At 48.6% G+C, this 21,501-nt stretch overlaps 1 protein-coding gene across 1 annotated transcript in view; it reads right to left on the bottom strand.

Moving 5' to 3' along the window:
* The window catches only part of AAMP (angio associated migratory cell protein), a 102,108-nt gene that overhangs the window by 32,739 nt on the left and 47,868 nt on the right, over window positions 1-21,501 (bottom strand). Inside the window, exons 8-9 of the mRNA XM_086954471.1 lie at window positions 19,559-19,662; window positions 10,847-10,937 (exon numbers count right to left, since the gene is read on the bottom strand). Of these exons, the coding sequence (XP_086810597.1) occupies window positions 10,847-10,937; window positions 19,559-19,662 (195 nt within the window). The remainder of the gene's footprint in view (window positions 1-10,846; window positions 10,938-19,558; window positions 19,663-21,501) is intronic.

Genomic DNA, 21,501 nt, shown 5'->3' with positions numbered 1-21,501 from the left:
TTTTGCTTGCTTTTTTCTGCCTCTCCCTCTTTTCCCGACTTTTTTTCTACTTCCAGGTCTGTCCCAGTCTTATTCCGCATGTCTTTCCCAATCATCATGGCTTTCCCTGACTTTGCATCTCCTACCTTTCTCTCACTAGGTCTCTCTCTTCCAGCTCCTGCATTCCCCGTACTGGGCAATTCGACTTTCTTACAATCTTGGGCGAAGTGCAAATGTTGCTGTGCTCAGTTACATGCAGGCTAAAAAGCTTTAATATCAAATTCCCTAGCCTTTCAAAGGTTAGTAGAAACACATTGGCTGTGAAATGCTGTTAATAGCCTGGGACATTTATACTAATGCCTGCTCTGTCAAGTGATCGGCTGACTCTACGGGAACAAAAACTAGCGGGGAGAGGAAGTTCTTGTCTTGCTGTAAGGCTGGCATTCATACCTGCAGGACAAACCGATCCCTTGCTACAAAGCAGAAGAGTGGAAATCGCTTGTCACAACCTGCTCCTGTAAGGAGCTAAAACCAAAGTGCTGTTCGGCCCGATCCATGGAGCCACACGAAGGCTCGTTAGGGCATGAATTGTGCAACAGACAGCCAATATTCAATTTAAAAAGTCAATTAGATTTTTAACAAGTCACCCACCGCCATGCGCATTTTCTGCAAAATCAGCCATCATCAGTGCGAGAGACACTAACACCGGTAGAGACAAACGACGGACTACTCCATTATAGCAGCGTGGAAGGAAAAGAAGAAATAAACAAGCCGTGAGCGTGCACGTCCCGAAACCGGAAGTTCGGGAGCGTCAAGGCTGTCGCGCGGTGGCTGCAGAAGTCAGGAGGGGCGACTGAGGACATCGATGGGTGAGTGGGGCTTACTTGTAGGGGGGCGGGGGGGTGGGTATGTGCGTGTCTGTGTGTGTTATGGGGGGGTCCGCGTGCGTGATTGAGAGAGGCGCTGTGTGAATGTGGGACAGACAGGAGATGTGCACGGTGCCGGGAGGCTGGGCATGCGCGTCCACGATGTTAAATCTGCACGCGAAGCCCGGTTAGGTAAGAGAGGGGAGGGGAGAGGGGGTTGCCTGTATGTGTCTGCCTGCGTCTGGGTGCCTGCGTATGTGTGTGTGTGTGTAAGTAAGTGCGTGTGTGCGCGCGTGTGTGTCTGTGTACATGCATGCCCGTTAGGCTGACTTGCTGGGAGTATGGGAGGGAAGTGCACGGCGCGGGACGGAACGTGCGCGTTCGCGCACCCAAATCTGGAAGAAACGCTCGTGACACACTTTTGTCCCTCATTCCCCCGAGTCCGACAACTAAAAGGCTCCAGCTGGACGCATCCTTCGGATGCAGTACCAGCGAGCCCTAAAAAGCAGTTATGAAGCAGTCACTCCAGACTCCCTCCACCCTCTCCTCCCTTCCCCTTTAATGTCCTTACTTTATAAACGTCCGTCGACTTTTGGCACAATTGTATAGTCCTCTGTGTTACTTATGTTTCCATATTTGAATAAAACAAATACTGGAACTTTTATGGAGGGCTAGGACTTTTAAAAAAAATCTGGTTTGCGAGTTAGCCTTTAAAGTAATGAGGGAGAAACCCTTGGTGCCTGTCGGGGGTCACCCTGCCTCCTTCAGCGTATTATACGATGGGGCATATCTGTCACAGGAATATTTTCTGACGCCTCGTTTAAGGAGATCCTGATCAGATATGTAAATTTCCCCAGTCTTGCTAGGTTGATTGTCTTTTGTTCGAAAAGCATAAGGCTGATGCCTCTCTACAGGTCTTTACCCCTAAGCAATAAATATTGGGCGAAGAAGGCATTGACGTACATTATTCAGTTTAGGGCAGCAGCATAGGAGGTGCAATCAATCAATCACAGAATTTGTATAGCGCGCTACTCACCCATAAGGGTCTCAAGGCGGTGAGAGGGGGGGGGGGGGGGGGGGGGGGGGTTCGCTACTGCTCGAACAGCCAGGTCTTGAGTTGTTTACTGAAGGAGAGATGATCCAGGGTCATCCGTAGGTGAGTGGGGAGGGAGTTCCATGTCTTGGCTGCCAGGTAGGAGAAGGATCTTCCTCCGATAGTGGATTTCCGGAATCGTGGGACGGTGGCAAGGGCGAGGCTGGCGGATCAGAGCTGGCGGGTGGGTGTGTAAAAGGTGAGGCGGCTGTTGAGGTACTTCGGGCCCATGCCATGGAGAGCCTTGTGTGTGTGGGTGAGGAGTCTGAACATGATCCTCTTGTTGACGGGGAGCCAGTGCAGGTCTTTCAGGTGGGTGGAGATGTGGCTGCGGCGAGGGATGTCCAAGATGAGTCGTGCTGAGGCGTTCTGATTGCGCTGGAGTCTTTTCTGGAGTTTGGCTGTGGTTCCAGCGTAGAGGGTGTTTCCCGTAGTCCAGACGGCTGGTGACGAGGGCCTGGGTGACCGTCTTCCTGGTTTCGGTGGGGATCCAACGGAAGATCTTTCAGAGCATGCGCAGGGTGTTGAAGCAGGAGGATGAGACGGCGTTCACTTGCTTGGTCATCGTGAGGTAGGGGTCCAGGATGAGGCCCAGGTTGCTTGCATGGTTTGTTGGTTTGGGTGCGTTGCCCAGGGCAGGGGGCCACCAGGAGTCGTCCCAGGTGGAGGGAGATGTTCCTAGGATGATGACTTCCGTCTTGTCTGAGTTCAGTTTCAGACGGCTGATCTTCATCCATTCTGCGACGTCTCTCATTCCTTCCTGGAGGTTGGCTTTGGCGGTGTCGGGGTCGTTGGTGAGGGAGAGGATCAGCTGGGTGTCGTCGGCATAGGAGATGATGTTGAGGTTGTGTTGGCGGGCGATGGCAGCGAGGGGGCTCATGTAGACGTTGAAGAGGGTGGGGCTGAGTGAGGATCCTTGCGGGACGCAGCAGATTACTTCGGTGACCGCGGATCGGAACGGGGGGGGGGCGGACTCTCTGGGTTCTTCCGGCGAGGAGATGATCCATTCCAGGGCCGCTCCTTGGATTCCGGCGTTGCTGAGGCGCTGATTCAGGGTGCGGTGGCAGACTGTGTCGAAGGCTGCTGAGAGGTCCAGGAGGATGAGGGCAGCCGTTACCCCGTTTTCGAGCAGGGACCTGATGTTGTCGGTGGCTGCGATTAGGGCGGTCTTGGTGCTGTGGTTTACTCGGAAGCCGGACTGTGAGGGGTCGAGGGATCCGTTGGTCTCGAGGAAGGCGGAGAGTTGTCTGTCGACGGTCTTCTCGATGACTTTGGCTGGAAAGGGGAGGAGTGAGATGGGGCGGAAGTTCTTGAGGTCCGTGGGGTCCGCGGTGGGTTTCTTGAGGAGGGCGCTCAGCTCGGCAGGTTTCCAGCTCTCCGGGAAGGTGGCGGATGCGAAGGAGCTGTTGATGATGTCCCGGAGTTGGGGTGCGATGAATGCGTCGGCTTTGTTGAAGATGTGGTGTGGGCAGGGGTCTGTAGGGGAGCGGGGAGCCATGATTCCTTGTGGAAGGAACGTAGCCTTCACTTAATGTCCCCCCCGACGTGCCCATTTTGGATTAAAGTCAGTAAAGCGTAACGTAGTACGTCTCATATTGGGAATTTTCCTGTGGACTTGTGACGTCAGGGCCTCTTTTAAATAGTGTTAGGCTTTTCACAAAGAATATAATTTGTTCAGTGGTTCTAGAATAATGCTTGAACGGAGGACTTGGGTATCTTGAGCAAAAGAAGTTTCCAATATCTGCTTGTTTATTGCTTTCTTCAAGGCAGAGAATGGAATTTACGATAGTTGGAAGCCTGCTGCCTCAATCCTCAGTGTGTTGATGGCGTGTCATGCTAGGCTGTGCCTACCTCCTCGAAGACCGATCTCAGCTGGTATATGGTTGAATCCACTGGAGCCCTCAAGATCTTGAGGTATAGCGTTATCAGATCCCACCTGTATCTGAATTCTATGTGTTTGAATGCACAAACAAAACAAGCATTGGCATAGCCAATAGGTCTCGTCTTTGGGACCTTATGCGTGCAAGGTCCTTATATCCTTGCACATGTAATCATGTCTGTTACGATGCCTCTTATCAAATATAACATTGCTCTTGACAGCACTAAGAAATGGTGGCAATTAAATGGTTTATAAATAATTTAAAAAGAACACATCAAGCTAGTAGTGGGACAAGTTACTTACCTTTGCTAATGCATTATCTGGTAGAGACATGATCTATCCGCAGATTCAATACCTATGAACTTCCAGGCGTAAGGCTGGATCTGGAAGATTTTTCTTAGCTGTACCCCTGCGCGCCAGTAGGTGGCGTCAGTAGACTCCGCGTGACGTCGTCGGCATTGTGCTAGTCGTCGTTCTGACATCCACGTCGTCAATAAAACTGCCACTCTGGCGTGCTGAAGTCCAGAGTGGTATGGGATGAAAGCATATAGGAGGCATGAGCTCCACTTGCTGCGAAAAGCGTTGCACAGTGAGAGTCGCCTTGGAAACTGCAATGCGCAAAACCACTGACATTGAACATTCTCTTCGGAGGCGAACAAACCTAACCAAGGCTCTCTCCACCGCTGAGACCTTGTGCCACCTCCAAATGGAGACGCCACTCTGAATCCGCCAGGCACCTTCGGCTGAGCTTGTCCGCCCTGGCGTTCAGAGAACAAGGCAGTTGTTGAACCACCAGGGAGATGCCCTATTGTTCCAGCCAAGTCCAGAGACACAGGGCCTCTAGACAAAGAGTCCACGACCCCAATCCGTCCTGTTTGTTGCAGTACCACATGGCGACAATGTTGTCCGTGAACACCTGTACAAGCCTTCCCTTTATCAACCAGAAACAGGATTTCAGTGCCAGTCGGATCGCCCGAAGCGCCAACAGATGGATATGGACATGGCTTCCGCTGGAGACCAGAGTCCTCTGATCTTCACCTCCCCCAGATGCCCCGCAGCCCCCATCCCAAAAGGGATGTGTCCGTTACTACTGTGAGATCTGGTTGGGAAAGGGAGAGCGGTTTGTCCCTTTAACCAATCGCGGTCTGTTAGCCACAACTGCAGGTTTCTCGCAGTGCCCTCGGAAATCTAAACCAGGTCGGTGAGATTTCCTCGTTGCTATGCCCATTGGAACTTCAGGTCCCACTGCAGAGCGCACATGTGCCACCGTGCATGGGTCACAAGCAGGTTGCAGGAGGCCATTAGGCCCAACAGCCTCAGTCATTCTCACCAAAATATAAAAGATAAAGGCTGAAACATCGGTATCATAGCCTGAATATCCTGTACTTGCCGTTTGGGAGGATAGGCCTGAAATTGTACCGTGTTCAGAACCGTTCAAATGAAAAGGAGCGTCTGAGAGGGGATCAGGTGCGACTTTGGCATGTTGATAGTGAACCCCAACGAATGCAGAAGGCTTGCCGTAGACTGGAGGTGGGAGACAACTGTTTTGGGGCAAGCCCACCTTCAACAACCATTTGTCGAGAGAGGGGAAGACGGGAACCTTGATCTCCACAGATGGGCTGCGACCACCACCATCAACTTTGTGAACACCCGAGGGACGCTGATGACGTCGAAGGGGAGCACCGCAAACTGAAAGTGCTTGTGGCCCACCCTAAACCGCAGGTAGTGACAATGAGCAGGCAGGACGGGGATATGAAAATAGGCTTCCTGCAAGTCCAACTCTACTATCCAGTCTCCCGGGTCCAGGGCAGACCGGACCTGAGCTACAGTGAGCGTCTAACTTCTCCTTTTTAGGTCTCGCCTAGCGACGCAGCAAAGCTGCTCGATGGCGAGATCTATTGTCGTCGACTTGAGTTTGGAAGGGGACAGGATATGTGCACTTTCCCAGACAGACGATGTGCATGCTCACAGCGGGTCTATCAGCTTGGTCCCGGACAGCACATGGGCACGCACACGACGTGTCTTTCAGCTTGCGCCCAGACAGCCGATGTGCACGCTAGCACACTCACTGCGCCTCTTGTAGGTTGTGGCTGGACAGCCAATGTGCATGCTCATGGCGCCTTTTTTTTATCCTTCACTTGGTAGAACTGGGAGGGTGCAGGGCCTCTTCGATGCTGCCAGGTACTTGTTTACTGTTCCGCCACACGCGTCTACCCTGGGGCCCTTGCCCTGCCAGCAGCGCAATGTAAGTCAGTCGCGGCCTGCTTCCTCTGCTGCCTCCCTTCAAACTGAGCGTGGCGCCGCTTCACAGACACTGCGCTCATTTTATTGATATATTTCATAACTTTAGCATCTAGGGCCGGGCCTCTCCACTTATTTGGGAGTGTCACCGAGAGAAGGCGACAGGAGCTGAGAAGCCAGAGCGAGGGCCAGTGCGCACCGCCTAAGCGCCAACAGACTCTCTGGCGCCAACCAGCACAGGCGCCAAGAGGCAGTCCCAGGTGCTAGCAGCAGAGAGGAGCTGCACCAGGCAGGTGCAAGGATATCCCACCGGGCTGGAGAGCTCACTCAGACACCCCTCCCCTGAAGAAGATCTGGATTCCACACACCAGCAACCGGCTGACCCAGCGGCGAAAGTGTAAGTGGGGGCTACTGGGGCGTGGCAAGAGCGAAATGGTCCCAATCGCTGTCCACTGCGCCTGCATCTGGTGGCAGGGATGGGCCTGGGGAGGTCCGCTGTTCCTGGGGCAGGAGAGACTGCAGGAGGAGGGAGTGGGAAGGAGTGATGGCTGGCTGAGGATGTGGGAGGAGAACGCATTCCTCGCCTGGACTCGCCTAGATTCTTAAACCCGAATACTAGTGTGCTCACATCTCAATTGTTTCTCCACTATATTCTTCTGGGTGTTTGCTGAACTTGTTCCATACTTTTTCTTCCATTGTTGAAAATAGAAAACAACCTGTCACCATGTTTAGTCCCACTCCTCTTGTTATTCTGTACATGGGTTTGTTACATTTCTCTTTGACTTTCACACCGAGTCTGATCCTTAACAAAAAGAAGCACTTGCAATGCAAAAGTTCACTCATTTGCAAGGGTTTGAGCTATTGGCATTGTAAATGACTATGCCTTTTATTTATGTGTTTTGCAAAACTGCAAGCAGTGCGTAAACACGCACTTTGTACAGATCATCCCTGCTAACGAGAAGCAAGGCTGGCAGTAAAAGAGGCGCAGTTATTGCTAGCCTTGCTTCTCGTAAGCAAAGGCTATAAGTAGCGAGTGCATGTTTACGCACCTCTTACAAGTTTTTAAAACACATAAATAAAAGGCATTGTCATTTACAATGCGAATAGCTCAAACTCTCGCAAAAGCGAGACCTATTGCATTGCAAATGCTTGTTGAGGAAGTAGTAGAGGGCTCGGAGGTCTAGGACAGGATGAAGGCCTCTGTCCTTCTTCGGGACCAGAATGTAGTGGGAACAACAACCACAGCCTATGTCTGGTCCAGGAAGTTTCTCTGTAGCTCCATTGGCCAAGAGAGTCTGGACTTCCTCGCGGAGCAGGGCAAGGTGATCCTTCGTCAGCTGATCGCATACTGGAGGCATAGGTGGAGGGGTTGTCTCCAAGGGGAGTAGTCCCTTATGACGATTTGCAACACCCACCTCTCCGATGTGATGCTCAGCCAGTGGTGAGATGATGGAGTATTCTGCCACTGACTGACGGAGAATGATCCTGGGGGGGATCAGACTAGGAAGCTTTCACGGTGGAGGAGGGGATCGTGGCTTGGTTTGACTTCTGGCCTCCTGACCCACGGGGTCGTAGGGAACTTTGTCAACCGCCTGCAGAGGTTGCTGAACTTGCAGAGCCCGCTGGCCAGAATAGGGTTGGAACGGTTGATAGCCCCTTCCGTGGCCACGAAGGAGCGAAAGGCAGATGCGGCCCAGTAGATGTGGGGAGGCCCAAGGGCTTGCCCGTGGACCGCGAGTCCTTGAAGAGCTCAAGAGAAGAATCTGCTTTTATCTAAGAAGAGACGCGAGCCATCAAAGGGCATGTCCATGAGGTTAGCCTGGACATCCCCCGAAAAACCAGATGTTCTCATCCGAGCGTGGAGACCTACAGCCACCGTCATGGATTTCGCTCTGCCCAGCGAGTCTGTCGTGTCCAAGCCACATCTCTCCTGTCTGAAATAGCTTGGGAGAGTACAGCCCAGTCCTCCTCCGAAACTCTGGGCAGAACCTGTGCAACCGTATCCCAAATTGAATGGGAAAAGCAGCCCAAAAGGCATTTGGTGTTCACCGACCGCAATGCCAGACTTTCAGAAGAAGAAAAAAATAATTCTAAAACTCTCCAGTCATTTAGATTCCCTGAACGGGGGTGCAGAAAGGAACGCACCACGGAGGTGGAAGCCTGGACCACCAAGCTCTGTGGGGTAGAGTGGGTTGTGAGGGAAAGTGGGTCGCCCCGGTGAACGGAGATGGCAGCGGGCGATCGTCCTATTCACAATAGCCCCTGTGCTGGTTTCGGACCAGGTGCTTAGAAGGACATCTGTTAAGGCCACATTAAAAGGCAGTAGGGGTTCCGAACTGGAGACCACAGGCTGCAGGACCTTTGTCAAGACTTTAGCCTTGACCGTCACTGTAGTGAGATGCAGGACCAGGACCTCCATAGACCTACGCACCACCATGGCAAACAATGCTCCCTCCTCCGTAGCAAGGGTAGGAGGGGAAAGCATGCCAGAGTCTGGGGAGGTGTCCAAACTACTGGCATCACCAAACTCCTTGTACCAGTCCCCATCTTGTTGGTGCAGGATTTCTAAGGGATCCTGCTCCCCCTCCCAAACCTCTACCTCCATCCCTAACCCTTCAGAATAAGGCAGGGTTAATGGCATGGAGCTGTACGGCTCTGTCTGCGCCTGTCTCGGCGTCCGAGGAAGCCCAACAGGCTCCGTGTCTTTGAGAATGAGGATCGGGGAGGTGCCACTGGTGGGAGCCGGTGACGCAGAGAACCTTGGCGTCAGACGAGTCGACGGCGGAAGGTCGCTGTGGAGGTGCAACCAGCGTCGTTCCGGACCAGGGAACTGGCCCAATCGTAGGCTGTAGCACCGTAGCTGCAGATCCACAGGCCCACTCCATTCTCCGAGCCTGCAGGGCCCGTAGGCACGCTGGCAGGGTCAGCCGCCCAAATAGGATGCATATAGCGTTATAGAACTCCTTCAGCTGGGCGAGGGTCACTCCCGGAAAGGCAGGGAAAGGAGGAGCCAACACAAGCACCCGCTGCCCGGAGCGGGGTTTGAACGCAGAGGTCGCAAGACAGGCAGGGCGAATTCAAAGCATGCTTCGATTTGGTGTTTTTTGTGGTGCCTCTTACATGACTTCAACGAAGAGGACTTTGATTCAATGGAGCAGTTCTCAGGCTTTCTTCTTGACTGAGACCGAAGAGGTAACCTCCACAGTGCCGGACACCAGGCCACGAGTAGCTTTAGACCACTCCCTTAGAGCCTTTGGCGCCATGGCCAGGCAGTCGGAGCACGACTTAGACTTATGATCGCGCTCCAGGCACCAGGGACAATGGAGGTCCGTGACAGACTGGCGCGGTGACATGCGCCACACAGCCTGAACCCTTAAGTCTTCTTACTCGACATTAGCTAAACACACCAACAAAGTCGACAAAAGGTCGATAAAGTCTGTCAAAAATTGACAAGGGGTAGTTCTATTCAACGGATCAGCGTTGGCTGGAGTGGAAAGAGAAGAACGGAGGTCAGCGCGCCTATAGTGGCTGTTATATTGACAACGCGGACGTCATGACTATGACGACAAACAAGCCGGCACGTAGAGTCGACAGACGCCACCTACTAACGCACAGGGGTACTCCTAAGAAAAATCTTCCGTATCCAGCTGGAAGCCTGGAAATTCAAAGGTAAGGAATCTGCGGCTAGATGTCTTTATCAGATAGCATTACATTTAGATCTCAAGCAGGAAGTGGAAAGGTCTACAGGGTCAAAAGTCTATTTAAGTCCTTTCCAAAAACATGTAGGTAGCTAGCGAAAGAGTCTTGTTTCTTCATGTGTGCGTTCAGCACAGCCAAGTGTACCCTAATGGAGGCACAGCTTTGATGATTTGGCATCATTTACAAGTAACTAATAAGATATCCTGAATTGTGGTGTCAAGCTAACCTTTTTCAACACAAACTATTTCTGCTTTAGTGAGTATTTCCTTCTAATATGTGGTCTCCTGAACTAAAATCATCAATGCACATCTCTGTAGTAGCTTTGAACATGCACATTCTGATACTAAGGGCCTGATTCTCACTTTGGTGGTGTGGAAGCGGGGCTGGCCCGCCCCGCTCCCACACCACGAGAGTCCACTGCCGGCCACGAGCCAGATTACGAGTTTGGTTTCTGTCTGGTGGGTGGTTCCATGCCGTGCAGGAAAGGGGGAAACAACTTGTGCCCCCCTGCATGCATCCCCATGGCCTGAGGCACTCTTAGTTCATCGCCAGTCTTTTCATGAAAAGGCTGGCAGTAAGGAAACTTGTAATATGCATTGTGGTGCCGCAACAGTACCACCAGCATATTACTGCTTCACAAGGCTGAAACACCGTTGGGGAATGAAGGTTTCCCGGAGTTTGCAGCAGGCCTGCGTCGGTCTGACCGCCAAACTCATAATATGGTGGTTGGACCACCGGTGCGGCAGTAGCTGACGCGCAACCACGGGTTTGGCCGTCCTATGGGATGCCAAACTCGTAATCACCCCTTAACCATTTCCTCATGACACAGTGTCTATTGTCTTCAATGATGCCATAAAAGAACCCAACATTGTAATTCAAGTTATTATGATTACGACTACATTTATCTTTCAATTATTCAGGCTAAATAAATATAGATCAATAGAGGGCTCTCATTTGTGCACATACTGTTGTCTCAAAGATTCATATCAGAGCCAGAATCAAACAGGTCAACGTCAATATATCAAATTGAGAGAGTGGGATATTCAGCACAGAGATTTGTGACAAGTTGGATGTGGTAAAGAGCATTACCTCGTGATGACATCTATGCCTCAGGGTTTGCGTGGAGATGTCATAAATTGCCAGTGTTCCATCTAGGTAACCCACTGCAGCGAGGGGCAGACTAGAACCAAAAGAGAAAAGTAAGAAGGCATCAGACCAAAGGCAGAACTTACCCAGCAAGTGATGTGGAACTCAGTAGTGTCAAGAAGGACCAAACAAAGGCAGTTGATTGAAAGACATAAGAAGAGAAACAGGCCAAGACCAACAACAAATATGGTGTAGTCATAAGGTGAAAAAGACACGTATCTAACTAAACAAGAAAGGACACAGCAACAAATGGGAGGCTACAGTGCACAGCCACCAGACTATCTTTGAGCCCAGAAGAGTAATTCTGTTCCTTCATACACAGCATCAGTTTGCAGTGGTGGGTACAGTCAAATTAATGGAACACTCATTAATTAATCAACACAACACCTTTGTAGAACAGCTATGCAAAGTATTCTTATTGTCAATATTATGGCTCTGCTTTCATGTGGTCAAAAGCAAGTTGTTCCTTCCATCAGATTCTCATAAAGCTTTACTGTTTTTAGCAACTAATGCGGTTACTCAGTGATAGCACAAAGCAACATTTAAGTGAATAAAATATTTAAATTCAAACACATTTTTACATCACTCCCTATTGGCTCGAACATATCAATGTTGTACCAGCAGTATCTTCATAGGAGGCATACTAAGAAAGTAGTTACACTACTCAAAAAGTAGTCGTTTTGAAATCCATATTTCAAAGGGATAATATGTTAATTCACAAGAATGATGTAATATCTGCAAAATAAGTATTTCATCCAGTGTAAGGCATAGTTCTCAGTCTGATTTCCTCGCCCCAGCTAATCATTCTTGAAGCATGACAAAGCATCTAGACAATGGCAGAAGACCCAAGGCTCCTAGCCATTGCCAGTTGTATAATCAGAACATTGTAACTGCAGTCGTTAGCTGAAACGTGAAAGTAACAACATCTGAAACATAAGTATTACAAAATGTTTTTAAACAAAGCAAAGGTATAGATTCTTACCTGTAACTCCAGTTCTCAAATAGGGGTAGTTCCATTATAGTCATAATCGTTGAATAGTGCCGCCCATCTGCGGGGACCCCGGAGCACTTTATCCAATATAACTTCTTAAGTGCTGAAGTTCACCTTTCTTCGGGAAGCCGTTGAAAAGTCACTTAAGAAAGTCATATGCAGCCTAAGGACCAGGCTACAACGTCCAGAATTCTTCATCTGGAGACTGTAAGGAAATATGTGCCTAGTACATGAAAAAATTCTTTGTAAGGGCACGGAAAAATAACCGTCACAAACTCTTTTCCAACGAGAGAAAAAAAAGATGAAGAAGTGCAGAGTAATGTAGCCTATAGGCTGCTATTATAGGAGAAGGAAAAGAGACTGCCTTTAAGAGCAGAGACACCTCCAATATCCCATCATGCTCAGCCAAAGGCAGAGACCTAAATTCTTTTTGAAGGCTGTACTAGCTGATTAATAGCGGATAATGAAAGTGTCTGTCTGCTCCACCTGGGAGGAGGAAAGGTTGCTTATGACAGTCATGGAAATACAGCTACGAGAGAACTTGAGTTACAGGTAAGAAACTATACCTTCTCTCGTAGGAGATTTCCATGTATAGTCATAAGCATTGAATAGAATAGCAAGCTCATCCCCCCTGAAGCGGTCGACAGAAACCAAAAGGTATGGACACTAATAGTCAGAGATTTCAGAGGGATGCCTGTCCTACTTGAGCATCTGCTCTAGCATCTGTCTCAAGGAAGCAGTGTCTAGTGAATGTGTGGATTGATCTCCAAGTAGCTGCCTTGCAAATATCCGCCAAAGGAATATTCCTGATCAAGGCTGTAGTAGCTACCTTGTCTCTAGTGGAGTGAGCTTTGGGATTACCAGTAAGAGATTTATTAGCTAGCTGATAACAGCACAGGATGGAAGAGACGATCCACCTAGAGACGGACTGTTTTCAGGTAGCTAAAACTGTGCAAACTGGGTCATAATTGATAAATAGCAGTTGCGATATGAGAATGGACTTGGTCTTATCCAAATAGAATTTTAACACCCTCTTTGCATCCAACGAGTGGAGGGCTCTCTCCGCTGGAGAAGAAGGAATTTGAATGAACGTGGGTAAAGCGATAGCCTGTTTGCATGGAAATCTGAGACTACTCTGGGCAAGAACTTGGGATGGGTACGCAACACTACCTTAACCCCTCCCACGCTCATGACGAGCTGAGCTCGTCATGAGTCACGGTTCTCGTGTGCTCATGACTAGCTGAGATCGTTATGACAGTTAGACCGCTCACACGCGGGGCTAATTCCCCTGCTGTGCTGGGCGTTTCAAGGAACGGGCGTGGTCATGACGAGCTCAGCTCGTCATGAGCACACAAGAACAGCGATTCATGACGAGCTGAGCTCATCATGAGCACCGGGGCGATGTGCGCTCCCCCTTCCCCCCAGCACAGCGGGGGAATCGGCACCTCAGCGAAGGGCTTAAAAGAGTGGAAGACTGTGTATGGCTCATGAGCGCAAAGGGCCTGGATCTTACTAACTCTCCTAGATGAAGTTATAGCCACAAGGAAGGCAAATTTCCATGTGAGATGTCTAAGTGAACCCTTATGAATAGGTTCAACGCGTGGAAGCATGAGGCGAGAAAGCACTACATTCAGCTCCCATGTAGGAGAGGGAAATTTAATGAAAGGAAAAACCTTTTTCAACCCCTCTAGGAAATCTTTAATAACTGGAATCCTAGAGAAAGATTTGTGGAGGACTCTTCCTGTGTGCCGTGAGTGCAGACAGGTGGACTCCAACTGAAGAGTATTGTAGGCCAGATTTCTCAAGGTGTAATAAATACGGGAGAATGACCCCCTCATGGCAAGGAGGTGGGATCGATCTGCTTAGAGGACCACCAAATGCAAAATCTTCTCCATTTAAAGGCATAAGCAGATCATGAAGGTGGCCGTTTGCTTCTTTTAGAATTTCCAGGATGTCCCGAGGTAGGTTTAGATGACCATACTGCACTATCTCACAAGCCTTACTGCCAAACTCAAGAAGAGGTTAGGGTGTAGTAGTTGCCCTCTGAACTTCGTGAGAAGGTCCAGCCTGCATGGCAGCATGAGATGTGGACGGATAGACCGGCGAAGGAGGTCCGGGAACACCAGTTGTCTCGGCCATTCTTGGGCAATGAGGATCAGCTTGGCTGTCATGGTTGACAATTTGTACAGGACTGCGGGTATCAGAGGTATTGGAGGAAAAGCATAAAGACATTTGTTGGATCAGTCGATCTATAGGGCATTCCCTGGTGACCCTGGATGGTAAAATCTGGAGGCGAAGTTGCTAAATTCTTTGTTTTTCCGCTGCGGCGAAAAGTTCTGTAAAGGGTGTGCCTCAAAAGCTGAAGCTATCTTGAGCGACCTCTTCGTTCAGCATCCACTCGTGGTTTTCGTCGAGAACCCTGCTGAGCATGTCTGCTTGGATGCTTTGCACACCTGGCAGATGAGCGGCTATCTGCTTCAAGTTCCTGGCGTAGAGCCAGTGGCAGACCAATTGAGCTTCTTGAGATAGGGCTCTGGACAGTGTTCCCCCCTGCTTGTTCAGGTAGTAAATGGTGGTTATATTGTCTGTCTGAATAAGCAGGGTGTTGGTTGTGAACGAAGGGTGAAAGGCCTTGAGTGCCAGGTGAACTGCACGGAGTTCCAGAAGGTTGATATGGTAGGTCTATTCTCTCAAGGACCTTATTCCTTGTATCTGCAGGTGATCCATGTGGGCTCCCCACCCCAGCAGTGGGTGACAATGATCTTTGATCGTTTCTGCTGGTGAAAAGACATTCCACTCAGGAGATTTTTTGGGTAACACCATCACTGGAGCGATCCTACAGCATGAGTAAGTAGGATGATCTTGTCTTCCCAGTTCCCCGAGAACTGGTTCTACTGATCCTCCAAGTGCTCCTGGAGGAGGCGCATGTGGAGGCAAGCATTGGGAGTCATAATTAAGCAAGAGGCCATCGAGCAGAGGAGCAAGAAGACTATGCGAACTGATGGATGGGCCGTCTGCTGGAGGTGGAGGCATTTCTGGAGAATGGACAACTGTCGCTCCTCCAAAGGAAACACCTTTTCTTGTAAAGTGTCGATGGTAGCTCCTAAGTAATGCAATATCTGGACTGGTGTTGACATGGACTTTTGTGAAGACCCAAGCGATGAAGCAGTTCGCAATGTTCTTGGGCTTCTGCAAAGGTGGAGGCCTTGATCAGGCAGCCACAGACAAAGTCTATGTTTCTGTAGGTGCGCTGCCAGCACTGCCATGCATTTCGAATAGGTCCTGGGAGCTAACTTGAGGCCTAATGGTAGAGCCGCGTATTAGTAGTGGGTCTGCCCCACGACGAATCTGAGGAATTGCAGATGAGACTTTTCGATGGGAATATGAAAATAAGCGCTGTGTAGATCTATTGAACAGAGCCAGTCTCCCTGTTGAAGTTGAGAGTATATTTGATGAAGAGCCAGCATCCAGAATATTTCCATTCAGATCCACTGGTTTGCCATTCGGAGGTCTCGTATAGGTCTGAACTCTTCTCTGCTCTTCTTTGGCACGTCGAAATATCTGGAGTAGATACCGTGACCTTGTTGGTTTTGAGGGACTGATTACACATCTTTCTTGTGGCATAGGGTTGACTTCCTCCTGTAAAAGCCAGAGGCAAGACGTGGACGACCTCGGTGGGAGGGATGTGGTGGGGCAGTGCATCTGAGACGATAGCCATGTTTGACAATATTCAAGACCCAGGCGTCTGTTATGCGTTGCCACTCGGCCAGGTAATTTGCAATACTTCCCCCTACCGAGTGGGTAACGGAAGCGGGTGAAGAGAGGATTCAGGATTTTGATGCTGCGGATTATCGTCCCGGCTACAGAGATGTCATATGAAGCCATACAGGTCTACGTAAGGAGACTCCGCGATAGTAACTGTGGGCGGCTAAAATCTATGAATACGCTGCCGCACTGATGACCTGGTTGGAGTTCATAGCTTGCTCCTGGACGATTTCCAGAAAATCCTCCCTGTGTTCTTTTGAGAGGTGATCCGCCTAGTGGAGGATAGAATCTCACAAGGCACAGTCGTACCTTACTAGGAGGGCTGTGGCGCCGGCTGTTTCATCAATTGGTGAGGACTGAGGTTGAGGCGAGTCCGACAAGGTAGAAGAGTACACCCTGGGAGAAGAGGTCGTATCGACATGGCGATAAGAACGTGATCTTGACCTGCACTGAGATCGGCACTGCCACTGAGTGGCATGATGTAGAGGAGCGTGAGTGTCTATGGCAAGAGTGATGGCGTGCCCTTGAGCGTGATCTCCTAGGCGCTGGTTTGATAGGAACCTGAGGGACCACAGGAGGTGGAAGGACAGGTGCCGGTAGAGCTTGCGGCGGTGGTATTGGAAGTTGAGGTGCTGGCAGAGGAGGCAGGTAGTGCCATAGGTGGGGGCGCTGTTGGAGCCGATGAGTCCGACTGAGGAGACACTGTAATGAGAAACCAGAGATGGAGATCTGGAATGAAAATCAAATAAGGAGTAGATTACCCTTCTTTTTGAGGGTTTTCGCTGTCTCCGCAATAATGATGATCTCCTCGACCTCCGTCGTCAACTGTTTTTAATGACTATCTGCTTTTTGGCGTCCACCACTGTCGATGTAGGCTACTCAATGTCGACCGGCTTCTCGATGTCGACCATTCTCGTTGTTGTTTGGCTCTCGACATAGACAGACTACCTCTCGGTGATGGCCATCGGAATCCCTCAACACCAATCTGGACGTCGGCTATCGGTGCAAAGTAGTTCTCAACGTCGCTCGAGTGATTCTTGACGACGAGCGTTTGTACAGCATCGAGCCAGTCAATGACGGCGAGCATGTCGGCACCTTACCTCTTCTCAACATCGACCGGGACCAATAGAGTTTTCTGCAAGAAAAAACGCCTCTCAGACCTCCCACATCCACTGACGGTTGAGGGAAGAGCTCTGGTGGAAGAGTCACCTACCCCTAGCTAGAGGTCCCACTGGCTTCTTACTGTCGTCTTCTTTCTTCCCTTCCCTGCAGGTGAATCTTCTCCCTGGGTTCGACTGGAGAAGGTCTTGCCGATTTCACAGGAAGGTGACAAGATGATAGACCCCCATGAGGTCTGTATTATATGTCTGTTTTTGCCTTTTTCCTGCCACAGCAAGGACATTTGTCAAAAAGTGATAGCATTTTAAATAGGAAAAAAAGCCTCTTTCCTGTCAGGAAAAAACATCACTCAACAAAGAAAGACAAAAGACGTTGAGTGAAGCAAAAACACAGAACTTTGAAGTTTTATATTGAAGAAAAGACCTAAAAAGGTTGAGTTCAATGCTCCAAGGGTCCTGTCAGCAGGAGCCAGAAAAAAGAACTGGGGTAACTGCCTCTGGATGAGCATGATGGGATATTGGAGGCCTGTCTGCTCTTAAAGGCACAGTCTCTTTTTTCTTCACTTATACCAGCAGCCTATAGCTACATTGCCCTGCACTTCATCTTTGCTTTCTCTCATAGGAAAAGAGGTTGTGAAGGTTCATTTTACAAAGAATGTTCTCATGTACTAGGCGCGTATTTCTTTATAGTCTCCAAGATTAAGTATTCTGGCCATTGTAGCCTGGTCCTTAGACTGCATTATGACTAAGTGACTTTTCAAGGCCTTCCCAAAGAGAAGCAAACTCCAGCACTTAAGAAGTTATATTGGAGTAAGTGCTCAGGGGTTCCCGCAGATGGGCGGGACTATTCAACACTTAGGACTATACATGGAAATCTCCTACAAGAGAAGTGCTATTACCTTCCCAAATAGTAAATAGATATGTTTTCTTCTTTGTACAATCAAACAGCATAGTTCCTTATTATGTTTATGTATTCAAAAAAATGTCTTGGTTAGAAAAAGGCACCATTTTAATGCTAAATGCACCAAAATAATCACGTAGTATAAAATATCCACCTCTGTAATGTGGGCGAATTTTGCCATCTCTCGTAGTCTGAGGATATTTGCAAACCATTCGGCTTGGTGGCCAAAACCCCTTGAAGGCAACACTCGGCTATATTACACTGTTACTATAGCTATCTATAGCTCTACATTGGATGGACCCAAACAGTCATCGAAAAAAATACCGGGTGAGAGAGTTAAAGGAATGGGCTAGTCCGAGGAAACACCTCTGAAGTTGGCAAGGAAGGAAGGTCAGACTACTGCTGAGTGGAAGGCAGAGATACTCCAACAAGATAAATACTCTCCATGACTTTTTTGAAAAAAGGAGTATGTTTGTTACTAGATTACAAGGATATGGGCGGAATAAGAAATTAATGGAACATAACAGTGGAAGAGGGACAGCATGTAGGATGGAGATTCAAACTCTGGGAAGTTTTGAGAATTCGAACTGAGGTTTTACTCTCTGCCAGAGAAACAACGACTGGACAGAATGACTCATTACTTGGCATGAAGCCCGAGCTCAGATCAACGGTCACCCTTTTCTTGGTTTAGTGAAAATACTACATTTTAGCAATACATCCACTGCTGGGATGGTGACAGATTCCTTTTTACATTTTATGAAATTAATGTAGTTCAGAACAATTTTCCCTCGGTTTCATTATGTGGCAACATGCCACCCTTTCCACTTTGCGAAGGATATGACTCCTACATTGCATTATTTCATTGTCATATGAAGGGGTGAGCTGGCGCTAAAATGGCCATCATACGGTTTGCCAAAGTGCCACTCCTAATGGACAGTGGCTTAAATAAAATGATTAAAGTCACCATCTATCTGCCAGCTGGAACACTGTACAGCACGCCTAAGTCATGGACACCTAGGAATTCTAGCAGTCTACGTAAGAACTTCGGTCCATTCTATTTAATCTGAATCATATTAATGGTCTTGGTCACTAGACTCAACCCCAGAATGACATAAGAGTTCATCAATCTATTGGCTGTGGGTCCAGATACCAGCACTGCTTAGGATTGCTTACAAGTGTTTCTATGTTCTCAAAACCAGTGCAGCAACCAAAATACGGGCCTCCAGTGAAGCTGGAATCCAGCATGATTCAAAGTAATCAGAAACCGTACAGCTCTTGCTTTGTCTACCATCTTCCACCCTCCAGTTAAGCTGCTTCGTATCCATTATTTCATAGATCTGGTATCACTAGTTGCCTCAATAAGTGTAAGAAAAAGGGACTAGATGTGTTCCGTGGTGCCAATAACTCATCTTCTGCATCCTACCTCCTTAGAATTTCTGCACATTTGGTATTGAAGCATTTATTGACTACAATACAAGTAACTGGCAATTCTGCAAAAAACAAAATCACAAGTTAAGCAAACACTGGCAGTTCTACGATCTTTTTCTTTGAAGTATAACAGAAATACCTTAGTCAATCTAATTCGGTTAGTTTGGCAAGCTGACTCTGGTACTGAACATATCCCAAGCAACATAATTACTTCTATATTCCACTCTGCTGAAACTGCATCCTGCTAGGCTGCCCCATCTCTTGTACTGCATGGCCCTCTAATATCCTAAAGTCTACCAAACACATTGCCGTTTTGGTAAATATGAGCTGTTACAACAGAAAGCGTGGTCAATATAGTCAACGTCTCCAGATCACAAAGTCAACATCTCACTCACCAGAACACTTGTCCTCAAACCTCTCCTCAACCCCCTTCCCGAAGAATCCTTACTTACACACTGCAGAATCCCAGAGACTCCACAGAGTTCGAATCTGTTTCACCTGCTTCCCTTGTGGATGCCTTGGACACGTTGCTTTCAGTTTTAAATATCCCAACAACCTGGAGTGATAAAAAGAAAAGAAATGAAAATTGAGAGCCACACCTACTAAACTGCTTTTCTCCATCATAAATCCACCCTGTCAATCATAATCTAGCCTGCCCACCTACACCTCAAATCCCCCTCATGGATGGTTTGTTTTGATGGCCAGTCTCCTGGAAAGATTTCCAGTCAGCCCTATTATTTGACTGTCCATAAAAAATAGTCCACTGTGAGTTATCACATTTTTTTCTGCGCATGGGTGTGAAGGCAAATCCAACAAATGGCTGATTCACTCGGGGACTTCTTCCTTCAGCATCCCACGGAAAAGAAATCACCCGCTGCTAGAATTTGGACCAGGTACTGCTGTGCGAGAGATGCAGATGCCTAAAATGTGGTTCCCAAATGTGCCAGTAACTATTATGCTCACCCCATTCCCCCCCAGACATGGGTCCTGTGTCTTTGGGATCAGTTTATTATTCCCATCATTTTGTGGGTTTGGAATCTAGATACCTGAGTGGTAATGTTTCAGTTTAATGACATTGTTGGCAGATTTGCAGACACCTGGCCTCACACCTAAAAAACTGTCCTCAAACTCCCCAACCAACAACAGCTACTGAGAGGCTGAGGCAATGACAGGCATGTCAGATCAGATCATCCTTAGATCATTTCATTGGTGGTATGTACCATTAATAAAGACACAAAGGTTTCCTCAAATGGCAGAAGGCTCGTGGTCACCCCAAAGTTACTTGCATCATAGCCAATAATGCTTTGGAGCCAAGACAATAGTTTGGGATTTACGCATGGTGTTAGGTTCTTCTGTTTGTGTGCATCTTCATTGGTTCTGTTTGAAATCAAAACCCACAGGTATGGCTAGAGACTGGCATTTTGCATGTGGTATTGAATTGTATTCTAGTGCATGGGACAGCCTGTAGTGCTTGGCCACTTACCAATTTGAGAGTCAAGACTTAAAACAAAACAAATACCGGGCAAAGAGCAGTGCAACATTATCAAAGGTCCTAGGACATCAGTGTTAAACAAAGTACTCACAGGGAGTTGCAGTAATCACAGACCGCCTCAGAGCCTAGAAAAAGGCTCCACATACCTCTACAACACACGAATGAAAGAATACACAGACTGTGGATATTTGCTTCAACACATGTTAAAGCAGAATTGAAACCTAAGCGTTGTTACTCCTCAATATGGAGTAAAACAGGGGTTGTTACTGAAGTGACATATACAGCAGCTTTGTACAGCTCCGATCTAATAACTCTAAATGAGCTTTAGTGGAAAAGCAGAAGCCACCCACAACTCACTTCCTTTTCTGGAAAATATATGACTATGCTTTAGCATCACATTTTAACAATGCAGCAAAGTAATCTCATGATTCACACCACAAACATGCCTAACAACACGTTCTGCACCCTCCCCCTCAGCATCAGCTCCAAAGTGAGCAAGGGACTCACGTCTGAGCATACCCTGCCACATTTATGGCGGCCAAAAGCGGTACAAAAGGGGGAGGACCGGTTTCTGGCATTCTCAGACGTGAGTCCCTTGCTCACTTTGCCACTGGATTCAAGCAAGCCGTGCTGAAGACAGCAGGAATGCCAGATACCGGTCCTCGGAAGCTTGTTTCCGGTCCAGGGAAGACATGGCTTGGCAGTTCGGGCTGGACTGTTCCCATGTGGCACAGGGTCAGACTGATTTGCATATAGCCATGTCTGAACTGGGGTGGAAGAGTGGGCTAAAGAACAGTGATGGATTAAACCCAGATCTTTTGACTGGGTGTGAGTGTTTGATTGATTCAGATGCTCCGTCCATCACCACCCCCTTTTGTACCGCTCAAATCAATGAAGGCAGTA

The sequence above is a fragment of the Lissotriton vulgaris genome, chromosome 2_1, assembly GCF_964263255.1.
Source record: "Lissotriton vulgaris chromosome 2_1, aLisVul1.2, whole genome shotgun sequence".
NCBI lineage: Eukaryota > Metazoa > Chordata > Amphibia > Caudata > Salamandridae > Lissotriton > Lissotriton vulgaris.
This window is presented reverse-complemented; position numbering and strand designations above follow the sequence as displayed.